Here is a 16,862-nt window from a genome sequence, read left to right on the forward strand (position 1 = left end):
ATATTTCACCTTTATTTAACCAGGTAGGCAAGTTGAGAACAATTTCTGATTTACAACTGCGACCTGGCCAAGATAAAGCAAAGCAGTTCGACACATATAACAACACAGAGTTACACCTGGAGTAAAACAAACAAACAAACAGTAGAAAAATAAGTCTATATACAATATATGCAAATGAGGTGAGATAAGGGAGGTAAAGGCAATAAATAGGCCATGTTGGCGAGGTAAATACAATGTAGCAATTAAAACACTGGAATGGTAGATTTGACAGTAGATGAGTGTACAAAGTAGAAATAATGGGGTGCAAAGGAGCTAAATAAATAAATACATTAGGGGAAGCGGTAGTTGTTTGGGCTAATTATAGATGGGCTATGTACAGGTGCAGTGATCTGTGAGCTGCTCTGACAGCTGGTGCTTAAAGCTAGTGAGGGAGATAAGTGTTTTCAGTTCCAGAGATTTTTGTAGTTAGTTCCAGTCATTGGCAGCAGAGAACTGGAAGGAGAGGCGGCCAAAGGAGGAATTGGCTTTGGGGGTGACTAGTGAGATATACCTGCTGGAACGCGTGCTATGGGTGGGTGCAGCTATGGCAGAGACAAGGCGGGACTTTACCTAGAGGGTCTTGTAGATGACCTGGAGCCAGTGGGTTTGGCGACGAGTATGAAGCGAGGGCCAGCCAACGAGAGCGTACAGGTCGCAGTGGTGGTTAGTATATGGGGCTTTGGTGACAAAACGGATGGCACTGTGATAGACTGCATCCAATTTGTTGAGCAGGGTGTTGGAGGCTATTTTGTAAATGACATCGCCAATGTCGAGGATCGGTAAGATGGTCAGTTTTACGAGGGTATGTTTGGCAGCATGAGTGAAGGATGCTTTGTTGCGAAATAGGAAGCCAATTCTAGATTTAACTTTGGATTTGAGATGTTTTATGTGAGTCTGGAAGGAGAGTTTACAGTCTAACCAGACACCTAGGTATTTGTAGTTGTCCACATATTCTAAGTCAGTGCTGTCCAGAGTAGTGATGCTGGACGGGCGGGCAGGTGCAGGCAGCGATCGGTTGAAGATACATACAGAAAGTATACATAAGGTATGCATACTTGAATGAATGTCTGGAATGTCCTCTAAGAGTTAGTGAATCATTAACTGCATGGTGCCAGTGTTAGAGAATGTCATAGTTCTATACATGAACTGCTCTACTCCTCTCTCTTCTTGCACTTGCCTAACTGCATTTCACTGCACAGACTTTAATAACAACCCCAGCTGAAGGCTGAAAAACAAGTCTGAAAACGGTTAAACTGTGCTGGGCAAAACACTCCCTTCTCTGTAGTTCAGCTGAACCAACCAAGATAAAAAAAAGACTCAGCTATCTGACAGTTAAACCAACTTGTCATCACTTTTCATGGGAACTTATTGGACTCTGTTTACCCTAGATGACATATAGTGTCATTAAAACGCTTTAGGAAGTATTTCATGATGTTGAGGTGTTGTTTTGCTGTAAACATATTTTACTGGGTGGCTCAACAGGAAGAAAAATAGGACCAAACAAGGCCTTTTAAAGACTTGGGAAAGGGGATGGGGAGAGGGAAATGGACTAGTGAAGAGAAGACAGGGTAGGGAAGTGGTAGAGAGGGCAGTGAGGTAAGAGCATAAATAGGGCTAATGGAGGAGAGAGGCATAAGAGGAGCACACTGACAAGGCTAGAGGAGCATTGAGCATAGTTGTTGCCTGGCTCACATGCTTCCTGTTTGTGTCAGGGCCTGGAAGTCCTCTCCTTGTCCCGAGCTTCCTCCTGCTGTGGTGGGGGTCTACACAGCAGCCAGCCCTTTCTGAGATAATTGTCTTGCTTGAAAAAAGGTACTTCCATTTCTGGGGAAGATTTTGTCATCAAGAATTCGCCACCAATGCTTTATAAACAAGTGACAACATTGTGAGATTCAAGATTCTGACCTTATTTTTACTCAGTATTCAGACAGTTTGGCTGCTATCAGTTTATCTTCAGTAATTTGGGCCTTTCCCTTAAAGTACCAATCCATTGTTAGGTTGTCACACACAAAAACTATTTATAGCGGTTACAGCCTACTGTACTTTTATCTACCAGGCATTGGCAGGATTGAAAGTAATAATCATTTCTGCATGTGTGAGTGAGCAATCGCACAGCCTGCTGAATTACTTAGTATAAAGTGTGCGCGGTCAAGCATTCATCTGTCCTGTCTCCCATTGAAATGCTGCTCCTCTCTCCTTCGGCCATGAAATGTGCATTGATAGGGCTGCCCCATGCAGAGAATAATGCTGAAAACTGGAGCGCTAAATCGTTCCCGTTGCCCGTTAATTGCAGTGGCAAGCCGTCACTAATCTAATGAGCTGTAGTTCATGGGTTGTGCAGTGTTCCTCACTGTTCCTCCTCTCTCTCTGTTCATCCATTGAAAGGGCAGGGGTAATTGTGGACCTCAGTAGATGAATGATGAGTTTGTTTCACACAATAATAGCAGCAGGGGTTTGGGATATGGTTGGGATATGCTGAATAAAGTGGGTCAGAGCAGTTATGAAGTGGACATCTCCCTGAAAATATGTGTGTTTGTTTTGTGTCATTGCATTTTAGGTATTATATTTTTATTTAGTTGTAGCATGGGCCATTTTTCAGATGTTAATCTATAGAGGTAGAAACTATAGAGGTCAAACAACAATATTCATAGAGCAGATCAGTTCTGTGGAAGTCAGGTTTTTCACAACAGTGATACTTGAGGGAATGTGAAAAATGTGTACAGATAAGGTGCAGTGAGCAGAGAGAAGGGTGTGTCAGAGAATGTTCCTGGCTGGTTAGAGAATGTGCACTCAGCAGACCCCCTCCCTCCTGCATATTCTGTTACAATGCTCCAGCTCTGACCAGTGGGTGGGGTCGGGAGGGGTGGGACGTGACCATGCCTCTTCAGGGGACTGCTGTTATACCCCCTCTCAGGGACATTCTTGATTCTCAACACTCTCAGAGGGCCACAACCCCAGACCCAAGACACCCCCAACCTGTAGTCCCAACCCCAGCCTCTAGTACCAGCCCTAGCCCCTAGTTCCATTTCCAGGCTCAACCCCATTTCAAGCTCCAGCACACTCTCATCCCTCAGCCTTGATCCCCTCCACCCTACCCATACAGTCCTTGTTGTATTTTCATTCCTAAATTAATTAGCCCCAGTCCCAAGCCTCAGCCCTTATAGCCCCATCCCATACATCCCCTGACACACTGGTAGCCCCATCCCCCCAGCTTCTAGCCCTTCACTTGAGTGATCCCTGACTGTCTTTATTTTCTCTGTGACTGATTTATTTTTGTGTGTAATCATTGAAGCCATGTGGCCTGGTGAGCACCTCCTCAGGGCTGTTTGAAGGTAAAGAGTCCCACAGGAGGCAGTGCGTTTCCTTAGTTGATGATAGCGCTCTGCTGTGTTCTCTTCCCGGCACAGCTGGAAGGTGAGGATTTACTGGGAAGGGAGGGAGGGAGGGAGAAACATAGGGATTGATAGAGGGAAGGGATTTCTCTGGAAATCTACCAGCAAAAGAGAGGAATGGGTGTCATAGCCAAAGTTCAGCACTTTTTGTGTCCATCTGTTTGCTATCATGTTCTTCCCTGTTTGAAGAATTTGTCTTCAAAAAGACTTGGGAGTTAGGACGGCTCAGAATTGTTTAGATGAACTGTGATATGCTGCTGCCTGTAATGTTCTGCCCAGAAATAGTTTTTCACTGGCTCATTGGATGCACACCCATTTTGGTGGCATCTCCTTGCACAGAGGTGGTTGTTTGTGTGTGTGTAGTGAGAGAAGTTGTTCCCCTGCCATGTGAGGGTCGTGCCTGTGTGAAAGGAGGCTGTGGCCTGAATTCATGGGCCTATTGTTCATCTGCTGCGTCACTGCCTTGCAGAGCTGAGCTGGTGGGGAGGGAGCCTACTGTGCCAAAATGCATGCAAGGCTTTGGGGATTCCAACAAATACCCCCAGGAGTGTGGAGTAGAGGGTCAGTGTGCTCAAGACTGTGATGTACCGCAGCTTTAAGACCAGAGGTAGAAAGCTAAGGATTTAACTCACTCACACCGAGACTTAGGAAATATGTGGTTTCTCCACTCAATAGGCCGTTTGTGTTGGTACATTGCTTTTAAACATCCAACAGAGTAGGGAGTACTGGCAAGTACAGTCAAAGTATTTAGCATGGACTTACTGTCCAGTGGCGTAGTCTGCTCAGGTTGCAAGTGGCACTGGTCACTCTCCCACCAGCAGGATCTGACCTCAGCTCTGACATTCAAAGCCCAGTCATTTGACTGTGAGTTTTCCCCAGCCCGACCAGGCATCATGATTCCCCAAGGTCTGGCTTTCGTCCAAGAGTGAAAAGAAGTACTATGCTCAATGTCAGTGTTTTGTCCTACCATAATGACTTTCTGAAGGGTCTTTTGATATTATAATCACTCTGGGTTGGCCTCATATCAACCATTTAAGATCATAATAGAGGCCTCCCGGGTGGTGCAGTGGTCTAAGGCACTGCGTCGCAGTGCTAGCTGTGCCACCAGAGACTCTGGGTTCGAGCCCAGGCTCTGTCGCAGCTGGCCGCGACCGGGAGGTCCATGGAGCGATGCACAATTGGCCTAGCGTCGTCCAGGTTAGGAAGGGTTTGGCCGGCAGGGATATCCTTGTCTCATCATGCACTAGCGACTCCTATGGCGGGCTGGGCGCAGTGCACGCTGACCAGGTCGCCAGTGTTTCCTCTGACACATTGGTGCGGCTGGCTTCCGGGTTGGATGTGCGTTGTGTCAAGAAGCAGTGCGGCTCGGCTGGATTGTGTTTCGGAGGATGCATGGATCTCAACCTTTGCCTCTCCCGACTCCGTACGGGAGTTGCAGCGATGAGACAAGACTGTAACTACTACCAATTGGATACCATGAAATTGGGGAGAAAAAAAGAATATTCATAATAGCGTACTGTGTGTGTGGACTTTGGCATCCCACTTCCTTCTTTTGAAGCCACTGGCGTTCTGGTGATGTGCTACACAATAATAATGCCACATTCTGTGGAGGCTTGGAGTTTTGTGACAGTAAATGTTAATTCTCTGGTTCCAATTTTTGGACACAAAAGGGCCAGTTTCCCGCAAAGCTCTACTGTGACTGCCTTCTCACTGCACTGGCCTATTTCATTCTATATTAAACCCAAACACCCCTGAAATCCTATCAATAGAGCCTCCATTTTAAAAGGTTTCTGTTTTCATGTCCCGAAGGACAAGACAAGATTTGATGGCTGGCATCTTATTGTGACTGGAGAGATGCCAGTGCTCCTCAAGCAACAAGTTTTAATTTCCACTGTCAATTCTTCTCCCAAGCCGTCACAAACCTGTCTTTACTAGGCAGAGAGAGCGACGCTATTGTTGGAGAGCGACGCTAATGTAATGCACACCTTCTTGCTGGTGAAACAAACTAAGGCTTATTCATTGCCAGAGAAGAGCTTGAGTGATCTGTGGTGCTATTTATTTTCCTTGAAGACAGAATACATGGTGTTGAATACCGTTAACTTGATATCACACAGGATATGACCCGTTCCTGGAAGGACCTTGGTCATCTTTGTGCTTCTATTTAGTCACGATTGCCTATCTCGACTTCCCCTCTTATCCCATGTTTACTTTCCATTGGGGAGAGCACATGAATGGAAGTCATTTGAAAACAGGACCATGATGCTATGAGGCTGCATCAACCTTGGCTCACAGTACCCTCTAAGGTAGACTGAAGTAAACAATTATAAATGATGTGATGTTAAGCGTTGATTTTATTCACTTGTGGTTGTGGCCAGTATGTGTCTGTTTGAATGATGTCACCACCAGTGTGTTGTTGCAACTGGGGCAGAGGGATATCCTGTGTTTCTCTGCATCCTGGCCTGGGTCCTAGGTTAGGTAGGGGGAACACTCTGCCCCTCAGCTCCTAACTAAAGCCTTTCTGTCAGGGATGCTGCTGGGACATTATAGCAACTTGACAATGTGTCAGCTCAATCAAAGAAGTGTTGCTTTGTACCTTTCCCAAGGCCATGGTAGAGCAGAGGGAGCAGAACACTGTGCTCCACTATAGTTACTTATTTTTGATTTACTGTAATCTTACACTGTGAGTGTTACTGTCTGAAATAGGTATTATTTCTAAAACCTTGTGAATGCTTCATGCCCACAACAGTGCACTCATATGAAAGGTTGTGTTCACTGTTGTGAATGCATGTGATAGTAAACACATAAAATGTGTTTAGGGGTGTGTCAGGACTTTTACTTTAATCTCTGTAGTATAGATGACACCAGTTTGTCTGTGACAACCAATCAGAGGGTATGCTACTCACTGACAAGGGCATGAGTACACCACTATCTTTATTTTCAGGATTTGTTTAAAGATAAACATTTTGATTCAGTTATGAGTCAGATTAGACTTTTTTGATGCATTGTGGATTTAGAGTGGATTAACTGTCTTGTCATTTTAAAAAGTGATATTTATGTGCCTATAAATGTGAATAGAGGGGGGGGCCTGCTGGGTGTGGGATTACCTTGGCAGGTTTCTTATGGACCGTAATTTGTGCAGGAATATCAGCAAACTCCATTGTTTGTTCTCTGGGCTCCAAAGCAGATTCAGCAGGGGTTTGTGTGTGTTCTGAGCTCACACACTGGGCCATGCATACTTCACTGCATTGTTAGTGCCACTCTTTTTACTGGCCGCACAATGGTAGTTAATGCCGGACTATAGACAAACAGTTTAAGAGTGCACAAGACAGCCCTTGAAATCAAACACCCAAATTGTTAATTTTGAGGCTTTGTAACAGTCTGAGTGAGTACAAAATGGCAAACACAAGGAACAATGATCACCAGTGTCACGTTCCTGACCTGTTTTCCTTTGTTTTGTATTCATTTTAGTTGGTCAGGGCGTGAGTTGGGTGGGTTTGTCTATGTTTGTATTTCTATGTGGGGTTTTGTGTTCGGCCTGGTATGATTCTCAATTAGAGACAGGTGTGTATTGTTTGTCTCTAATTGAGAGTCATACAAAGGCAGCCAGGGTTTCACTGGTGTTTTGTGGGTGTTTGTTCCTGTGTCCTCACAGGACAGTTGAAGGTTAGTCACGTTTGTTGTTTTGTAGTTTGTAGTGTCTTGTTTGTTGTTTTTTCATTAAAAGATGGCTTATTTCCCTCAATCCGCATCTTGGTCCTATCCATGCTCCTTCTCGTCTAAGGGGGAGAACAACATTGACTACCTTTACAGAAACACCCACCAAACCAGGACCAAGCGGATTGAGGAGAGAGAAAAAGAACTAAGGCACTGGACACAGGAGGAATGGTCTTGGGAGATCATGGACGGAAAGGGACCCTGGGGAAGGGTTGGAGAGAATCGCCGCTCTCGGGAGGTGAAGAAGGCAGCCACAGCCCAGGAGTGGTGGATTGAGGAGGCAGCACGTATGAGAGGCTGGAAGCCCGAGAGGCTCACCCAAGAATTTCTTGGGGGGGGGCTAAAGGGGAGTGTGGCGAAGCCGGGTTGGATACCTGAGCCAACTCCCCGGGCTTGCCGTGGAGTGAGAGGGCGTCGTACTGGTCAGACACCGTGTTATGCGGTGAAGCGCACGGTGTCCCCAGTACGCGTGCTTAGCCCAGTGCGGGCTATTCCACCTTGCCGCACTGGGAGGGCTAGGTTGGGCATCGAGCCGAGTGCCATGAAGCCGGCCCAACGTATCTGGTCTCCAGTACGTCTCCTCGGGCCGGCGTACATGGCACCAGCCTTACAGGTGGTGTCCCCGGTTCGCCTGCATAGGCCAGTGCGGGCTATTCCACCTCGCCGCACTGGCAGGGCTACGGGGACCATTCAACCTGGTAAGGTTGGGGAGGCTCGGTGCTCAAGAGCACGTGTCCTCCTTCACGGTCCGGTATATCCGGCGCCACCTTCCCACCCCAACTCAGTACCACCAGTGCCTACACCACGCACCAGGCTTCCAGTCCATCTCCAGAGCCCTGTTCCTCTTCCACGTACTCTCCCTATGGTGCGTGTCTCCAGCCCGGTGACTCCAGTTCCGGCACCACGCACCAAGCCGCCTGTGCGTCTCCAGAGCCCTGGACGCACTGTTCCTTCTCCCCGCACTCGCCCTGAGGTGCGTGCCCTCAGCCCGGTACCTCCAGTTCCGGTACCACGCACCAGGCCTAGAGTGCGCCACGAGAGTCCAGTGTGCCCTGTTCCTGTTCCCCGCACTCGCCCTGAGGTGCGTGCCCTCAGCCCGGTACCTCCAGTTCCGGTACCACGCACCAGGCCTATAGTGCGTCTCAGCCGGCCAGAGTCTGCCGTCTGCCCAGCGGTGCCTGAACGGCCCGTCTGCCCAGCTCCGTCTGAGCCATCTGTCTGCCCAGCTCCGTCTGAGCCATCTGTCTGCCCAGCGCCGTCTGAGCCATCTGTCTGCCCAGCGCCGTCTGAGCCATCTGTCTGCCCAGCGCCGTCTGAGCCATCTGTCTGCCCAGCGCCGTCTGAGCCATCTGTCTGCCCAGCGCCGTCTGAGCCATCTGTCTGCCCAGCGCCGTCTGAGCCATCTGTCTGCCCAGCGCCGTCTGAGCCATCTGTCTGCCCAGCGCCGTCTGAGCCATCTGTCTGCCCAGCGCCGTCTGAGCCATCTGTCTGCCCAGCGCCGTCTGAGCCATCTGTCTGCCCAGCGCCGTCTGAGCCATCTGTCTGCCCAGCGCCGTCTGAGCCATCTGTCTGCCCAGCGCCGTCTGAGCCGTCTGTCTGCCCAGCGCCGTCTGAGCCGTCTGTCTGCCCAGCGCCGTCTGAGCCGTCTGTCTGCCCAGCGCCGTCTGAGTCGTCCGTCTGCCACGAGCCATTAGAGCCGCCCGTCTGTCCCGAGCCAGTAGAGCCGTCCGTCAGTCAGGAGCCGCTAGAGCCGTCCGTCAGTCAGGAGCCGCCAGAGACGCCCGCCAGTCAGGAGCCGCCAGAGACGCCCGCCAGTCAGGAGCCGCCAGAGACGCCCGCCAGTCAGGAGCCGCCAGAGACGCCCGCCAGTCAGGAGCCGCCAGAGACGCCCGCCAGTCAGGAGCCGCCAGAGACGCCCGCCAGTCAGGAGCCGCCAGAGACGCCCGCCAGTCAGGAGCCGCCAGAGACGCCCGCCAGTCAGGAGCCGCCAGAGACGCCCGCCAGTCAGGAGCCGCCAGAGACGCCCGCCCGTCAGGAGCCGCCAGAGACGCCCGCCCGTCAGGAGCCGCCAGAGACGCCCGCCCGTCAGGAGCCGCCAGAGACGCCCGCCAGTCAGGAGCTGCCAGAGACGCCCGCCAGTCAGGAGCTGCCAGAGACGCCCGCCAGTCAGGAGCTGCCAGAGACGCCCGCCAGTCAGGAGCTGCCAGAGACGCCCGCCAGTCAGGAGCTGCCAGAGACGCCCGCCAGTCAGGAGCTGCCAGAGACGCCCGCCAGTCAGGAGCTGCCAGAGACGTCCGACAGTCCGGAGCTGCCCTACAGTCCGGAGCTGCCCTACAGTCCGGAGCTGCCCTACAGTCCGGAGCTGCCGTACAGTCCGGAGCTGCCCTACAGTCCGGAGCTGCCCTACAGTCCGGAGCTGCCCTACAGTCCGGAGCTGCCGTACAGTCCGGAGCTGCCCTACAGTCCGGAGCTGCCCTACAGTCCGGAGCTGCCACTCAGCCCGGACCTGCCGGAGTCCCTCAGCCAGGACCTGCCGGAGTCCCTCAGCCAGGACCTGCCGGAGTCCCTCAGCCAGGACCTGCCGCCCCTTATCCCGGTGCCGCCCCTTATCCCGGTGCCGGTCCTTATCCCGGTGCTGCCCCTTGTCCCGGTGCTGCCCCTTGTCCCGGTGCTGCCCCTTGTCCCGGTGCTGCCCCTTGTCCCGGTGCTGCCCCTTGTCCCGGTGCTGCCCCTTGTCCCGGTGCTGCCCCTTGTCCCGGTGCTGCCCCTTGTCCCGGTCCTGCCCCTTATCCCGGTGCTGCCCCTTATCCCGGTGCTGCCCCTTATCCCGGTGCTGCCCCTTCATTTAGGTGGGGTTAGTGGGAGGGTGGTCATTGGGAGGGGGATAAAGAAGCGGGGATTGATTATGGTGGGGTGGGGACCTCGTCCACCGCCAGAGCCGCCACCGTGGACAGACGCCCACCCAGACCCTCCCCTAGACTTTGTGCTGGTGCGCCCGGAGTTCGCACCTTAAGGGGGGGGGTTCTGTCACGTTCCTGACCTGTTTTCCTTTGTTTTGTATTCATTTTAGTTGGTCAGGGCGTGAGTTGGGTGGGTTTGTCTATGTTTGTATTTCTATGTGGGGTTTTGTGTTCGGCCTGGTATGATTCTCAATTAGAGACAGGTGTGTATTGTTTGTCTCTAATTGAGAGTCATACAAAGGCAGCCAGGGTTTCACTGGTGTTTTGTGGGTGTTTGTTCCTGTGTCCTCACAGGACAGTTGAAGGTTAGTCACGTTTGTTGTTTTGTAGTTTGTAGTGTCTTGTTTGTTGTTTTTTCATTAAAAGATGGCTTATTTCCCTCAATCCGCATCTTGGTCCTATCCATGCTCCTTCTCGTCTAAGGGGGAGAACAACATTGACTACCTTTACAACCAGGGCACCCTGTAAATTTCCACCACCCATGGGTCTTTCTCCACCTCGCCCTCTGAGTGTTAGTGCCCAGACTGGACTCTCAAAGAACCCAGGGTGGGAAATGGGACAGTGAAAGAGGGGGTGAGGGGATGTTTGTATGAGAAAAAACTGAGAACTCAACTCAACAACATTTTCTGTATGTTCCCCTCCCCCTCAACCTGCCCTCTACCCTCCACCCACAACCCCAGTTGATTACATTTTGAATACAGAGATGATACTACAATCTTCACAAATTCCAGCTAAGTAGGCTAAGTGACCTGTAAAACAGTGATGTTTTTCACAAGCTTCTACCCCCTACTGTCCTTGGATTCTGTACAGTTCTAGACAGGTGAAAGATGCCTAATGTTTTGAAAGAGATAAGACTGCCTTCGTTGATACATTTTAAGGATGTTTTTTTGTGTGGGAATATCCTCGTCTGGGTTACAGGTAATTCCAGTGACACCTGCATTTCAGTGAGTCTGTGTACTTGCAGGCTCCTCCTGTGCCCCAGCTGACCCAGGCAGGGATAAGGGTGTCGGGGAGGGGAACAGGCCCAACAGGCCTCAGTGGGTCCTGGTGGTGGTATGGTTAATGATCTGTCTTCTCTGCTCTCCCCTCCACTATGTGACCTTAACCCCTCGCCTCCCACCCTCTGCTCAAACACTGGAACACCAAGCCTCAGTGACCAATGAGGGTCCTCCACCTCACCCAGTGGTGAGGGGATGTGTGAGGGGGCGAGGTGGTCGGACTTTGGACTCTTTCAGCTCTGTGAACAGATAATGAGTCACTACAGGGACCATAGTACAGTGGTTCTAATGACAGATGAGGGGATTCAAGCACATTCCCAAGCACTAAGTCAGATAGCTTCCTTTTAAGACACATATTTAGTAAGACATCTGTATCTTAACCTATGACTGCTAATCACCGGTCTTGTAATTGAAGTAGTTTCATGTCATTAGCTGTCTGCTATTTATCATGCTGTTTCATTAGTGAATGGTTTTCACTCTCCACTGAGTGAGTCAGCGTTGGTGCTCACCTGGAGCACAGTGTTTGTGTGTCTTTGTGTCTTTGTGTGTGTGTGTGTGTGTGTGTGTGTGTGTGAGAGAGAGAGAGAGAGAGAAACAGATGCGACTGTGTGCGTGCGTCAGGTGTGAGTGGAGTATGTGACTGGTACGTGCGTCAGGTGTGTGCAGTGTGTGTGTATACACAGGCTTCTATTGGACCTGTTCAGTGAGAGGTGCCTATCTGCCTGCCTGCTTGTCCAGGTGAGGCTAAGGGGAATTGAACCACAGTGTGTTAATCTGCACCGTTTGCCTCTAATCCCCCTGGGAGCAGACATTCCTCCTCATAATGAACAGTCCCTCCCTGCCTGCATACTGTATAACATGAATGGGGAGAAAACTGATAGCCTATATTATAAACTGGGTGGTTCGAGCTCTGAATGCTGATTGGCTGTATACCACGGGTATGACAAAACTTGTATTTTTACTGTTCTAATTACGTTGGTAACCAGTTTATAATAGCAATAAGGCACGTCAAGGGTTTGTGATATATGGCCAATATACCACGACTAAGGGCTATATCCAGGCACTCCGCATTGCATCGTGCTTAAGAACAGCCCTTAGCCGTGGTATATTGGCCATATACCACACTCCCTCGTGCAATATTGCTTAAATATCACCTGTGTTTACAGAATCATATTTAGTCAATTAAATATAGGCCCAGTACTGTAACGAGAAAGGCCAGGAGCCACGTGATCTGACCAGGAAAAACTCTGGGCCTTGGGTATAACTTTTATCTAGGGCTTCCAGTTTTTCCTGGTTAGGGAAAATCCTGGCCCTTTGTATCAGTAATGAACCCCATATGAACGTAAGTTCCTGGTTGTTTCTGTGGAGGCGTGCAGCACGGGCATTTCTCACTGTAGTAAACAGAACAAGAAACTGTCAAACCTGTTGTCTGGCATTCTGTCAAGCATAGCCTCATTTCCAGATATTCTCGTTTCTGAACAAATATGTGGGAGCCTGGCTGCTACAATATCTTCTTAAACTGTCACTTTCAGGATATAAAGTAAATCCCTCTCTGACAGCGTCATCACAGCAAAACCTGCTATCTGTTTTTCTATGCAAAACTTAATGCGGGCCTAGATACAGTACTGTGTGTTGTCAGCTGAGAGGTTACATGAAGTCAGAATTCAGGTTTCCCAGAGTGCATTGACTGCTCTCCCTTAGGATAGCAGCAGCCCAGACAGGCTAGCCAGGGCAGGCTCTCCATTGATAAAACTGGGCAGAGGCAAAGCACACAGGGAACTCCTTTCACACTGTCCTGCCACAGCAGCCAAGTTCATACCAAGACAGGCTGCCACCAACAGTGGGTCATCTAATTATGGAATTTGATCATGTTTAGTGACAAGCGGTGAACAAGCGAGAGCCATAAGGCTTAAGCAGCAGCCCCACAACTGTACAACTCTGGCAGGTAAAGCCATTGAGACATTGGTGTTGGTCATGCTCAGGGGACTCAGAATGAAGTGAGCAGATTTACTGGACTGGACCATTTACCTCAATCTCCCCAGCCTTTTGCGGGTGACATGCTGACTTTGTGTGGGCCAAGCTACATCAGTTCAATGGGAAGTGAATAGAGGCTTAGATTTATTGTCATGCATCCACCTCTTAAATCCCCTTGAGCTTGTTATGAAGGAATTGTTTTGGGAGTCTCTTTGTGGAGGAGTTGTGAAGGAATTTGAGTTGCCTTGTAAATAAGACCGTAGACTTTTGTTTTTAACTAGTTGTCAAGCCAGTATCGCGTCCTTTTCTGTGCAACGTTGCATCTTTCGACCCTGTATTTACTTTGCACTGACCCTTCTGTCGGCTCTCCAGAGCAGTGCTGCAGTGTGCAAGGAGAAGGCTGAAGTGGAGGCAGCCAAGGGGGCAGTGGAGGGCCAGGCGGGACGTCTTAGCCAGGAGGCCGAGAAGCTGAGAAAGCGGGCACATGAGCTGGAGAACGAAGTGGCCAAACTCAACCGCATCATCGATGATGCCAAGCTACAGGAGAGCAAGCTGGGGGACAGAGTCCGCCGGCTTGAGGTGAGGAATAGAGAAACCTTATTTACTGTAACTATAGCAACAGTCATAGAAATTGTTAAAAACTTTTTTTTAACAATTTGCATAAATGCAACTGTTGGTCAATGGATGAAGATACTCCAAACTTTTATAATTTGTATAATCCATTAGATGTTGACTGAATTATAGTGCATAAAACATTTACTGGCATGGACAAATAATGAATGGAGTTCAGAGATTTTGGTTGGAATTCAGGTATAAAATGTATTGCCAAACACTTGCTCTGTCTACCCTATACCCTTGGATTAAAAATCAACACCCATTGCTCTAGATTACACCTATCTAAACATACTTTACATTGTTTGCGAGATCAGACATAATATCACTATAATCCGAGTGTTCAATTTCAGAAGTGGCTTTCATTTCAGAGCATGTAATTTGTTAACATTTCAACTGTATTAAATTATTTTTTTCTTAGCTTTAGTGTTCTTATAGATGCAACGGAAAGACAATGTATTCCATTCAGCCCATTTCAGACATTACCGGAGTGTGTTTGACAGGTCATTACAAACATTTCTGCGGTCGTAACGTTAACCAATAAAACAAATAGGCACAAGCAAAGTATGAAAGAGTCATAGGAGTAAAATGAAAGCAATCAATCCAGCAAGATTTAAGTTACAAGTGGATTTTGCATCTCTCAAACACAGGAAATAGATGTCTGAAAAAGACAGATCCTCGGGTGTAACATGAGCTGCTAGTTATATAAAGGAGAGCCACTGTAAACTGCACAGGAGTGTCAATCAGATTGACAGTAATAAAACTTTTCACATTGAAGATCAGATCTGTTACCTATTGTCTTATGCTGGTGTGTGCATATGTGTATGTGTAAACTCACAGATAGAGAAGAGGCAGCTGGAAGAGTCTTTGGAAGAAATCAAGGAGCAGGAGGAGGAGATGTCACGTGCCAACCGTGCTCTGACCACAAGGTTAGAGGATGTACAGGTAAGATTGACCAGGCTTTGACCACACGGTTAGAGGATGTATCGGTAAGATTGACCAGGCTTTGACCACATAGTTAGAGGATGTACAGGTAAGATTGACCAGGCTTTGACCACACAGTTAGAGGATGTACAGGTAAGATTGACCAGGCTTTGACCACACGGTTAGAGGATGTATCGGTAAGATTGACCAGGCTTTGACCACATAGTTAGAGGATGTACAGGTAAGATTGACCAGGCTTTGACCACATGGTTAGAGGATGTACAGGTAAGATTGACCAGGCTTTGACCACATGGTTAGAGGATGTATCGGTAAGATTGACCAGGCTTTGACCACATAGTTAGAGGATGTACAGGTAAGATTGACCAGGCTTTGACCACATGGTTAGAGGATGTACAGGTAAGATTGACCAGGCTTTGACCACACAGTTAGAGGATGTACAGGTAAGATTGACCAGGCTTTGACCACATGGTTAGAGGATGTACAGGTAAGATTGACCAGGCTTTGACCACATGGTTAGAGGATGTACAGGTAAGATTGACCAGGCTTTGACCACCCGGTTAGAGGATGTACAGGTAAGATTGACCAGGCTTTGACTACAAGCTCGGGAGAATTAACTGATGAGAATAATAAAGCATAAGTGCTGGTCCTCCTTACCATTCTGACATATCTTTCTAAACTCTTTCTGTTCCAGAGGAACTTGACCAAGCTGAACCATGACCACAGAGAGCTGGAGGAGAGGCTGAAGGAGGAGAGGAGTCAAAAAGAACAGTTCAAGAACACTAAGAATGAGATAGAGGACGAGAGGAGTCTGCTGGACCGCACAGTGGAGAAACTACAGAGGGAGGTGAGTGGACCAACTAAAGGCCTTCGGACATCCTTGCTTTAGTCAATCAAATATCACACCACAGGGATGTGTCAGTGTGTGCTTGCATGTCTGTTTGTTAGCAAGGCTAACTCTACCTTCTCCCTGTAGATGAGTGAGATCGTGGAGGCCTCTCAGTCGTCCACCCAGGAGCTGCAGGAGCAGATAGACGTGTACAAGGAGAAGAACCGTCGGGAGCTGGCTGAGCTTCAGAGACAGCTGAGGGAACGGGGTGTGGAGCTGGACAAGTCCTGCCTGGCTGCTAAGTCCCTGCAGGAGGAGGTGGGTTGGCCAGTGCTCCCCATGACAATGGAGGATGACCTATTGTCCTGACTCAGTGTGTTGTAAACCCCCACTCAGGGTTTGTACAGTGAGGTCATGGCTTTGGAATGTGTGTCCTCTCCCCTCTTATACTTCCCCTTTGCCCTGAACTGGACCAGAAGGTCACAGCTGTAGAGATGCCTGGTGGCCTGGTGGTATTACAGGGCTGAATAGGTTAGATAATGTATATTTTATTTTCATAGATATCTGTGGTTTAGCATGAAGAGTTGGAGCTCTGGAGGGTGGGAAGAGAAATCTGAATCATTGTTTTTCTATAGGTGAAGCATCAAAATGTTTCAGCGATCTAGAACTTCAGACACTAGGATGCATTTATGAACCTCTTTTAATTGAACAAAATATTAAAGTATTAGCTGTGACTTTATCTTACATTACATCCATTGTTCTCATACATTAAGGGAGTTGTAGCTAGGTAGGCTTATGGAATTTGGAGTGAGGCTCTGTAAAGTTCTTCATGGCATTTTGCCTCAATTGAGGAATTCTCCAGCTAATGTTTTTATAATTTCTATGGTTCATTTTCACAATCTAGCTATAACACCTTAGTAGCTGTGGTCTGCTCCACATAATGTTGTTATATCCCAGGGCCACTGCTCATTGGGTATGGTTTGACCTACTAAACACTTTGGAATGTTTTTGTTGAATATGGGATAAGCATTGCTTATTTCATCTAATAATGCCCTCCCTCATTGTGTGTCTGAGTTACTAACCCCTGCAGAATGTCATTAAAGAAAACCTATTTCCTACTGTAGGTTAAAGACAGGTGGCCAGACTCAGTCTAACACAGTTCAAACTCCATTGGAATTGTGCTCACTTTTTCCATGGAAATGTGTCAGTTTCACAGAAGAGAGAGGCCTTGCTGCTAAGGGTTCATCTTTGTGTTGTAGTCTACCCAGTGTAATGTAGTCTAACCAGTGTAATTTAGTCTACCCAGTGTAATGTAGTCTACCCAGTGTAATGTAGTCTACCCAGTGTAATGTAGTCTACCCAGTGTAATGTAGTCTACCCAGTGTAATTTAGTCTACCCAGT

At 48.6% G+C, this 16,862-nt stretch overlaps 1 protein-coding gene across 2 annotated transcripts in view; it reads left to right on the plus strand.

Moving 5' to 3' along the window:
* LOC129854251 (cingulin-like protein 1) overlaps positions 1-16,862 on the plus strand; it is a 41,790-nt gene that overhangs the window by 16,335 nt on the left and 8,593 nt on the right. For both annotated transcript variants that reach the window (XM_055921070.1, XM_055921069.1), the window contains exons 9-12: positions 13,450-13,656; positions 14,530-14,634; positions 15,326-15,478; positions 15,608-15,778. In XM_055921070.1, coding sequence (XP_055777045.1) covers positions 13,450-13,656; positions 14,530-14,634; positions 15,326-15,478; positions 15,608-15,778 — 636 coding nt within the window. The remainder of the gene's footprint in view (positions 1-13,449; positions 13,657-14,529; positions 14,635-15,325; positions 15,479-15,607; positions 15,779-16,862) is intronic.

The sequence above is a fragment of the Salvelinus fontinalis genome, chromosome 4, assembly GCF_029448725.1.
Source record: "Salvelinus fontinalis isolate EN_2023a chromosome 4, ASM2944872v1, whole genome shotgun sequence".
NCBI classification, from domain to species: Eukaryota; Metazoa; Chordata; class Actinopteri; order Salmoniformes; family Salmonidae; genus Salvelinus; species Salvelinus fontinalis.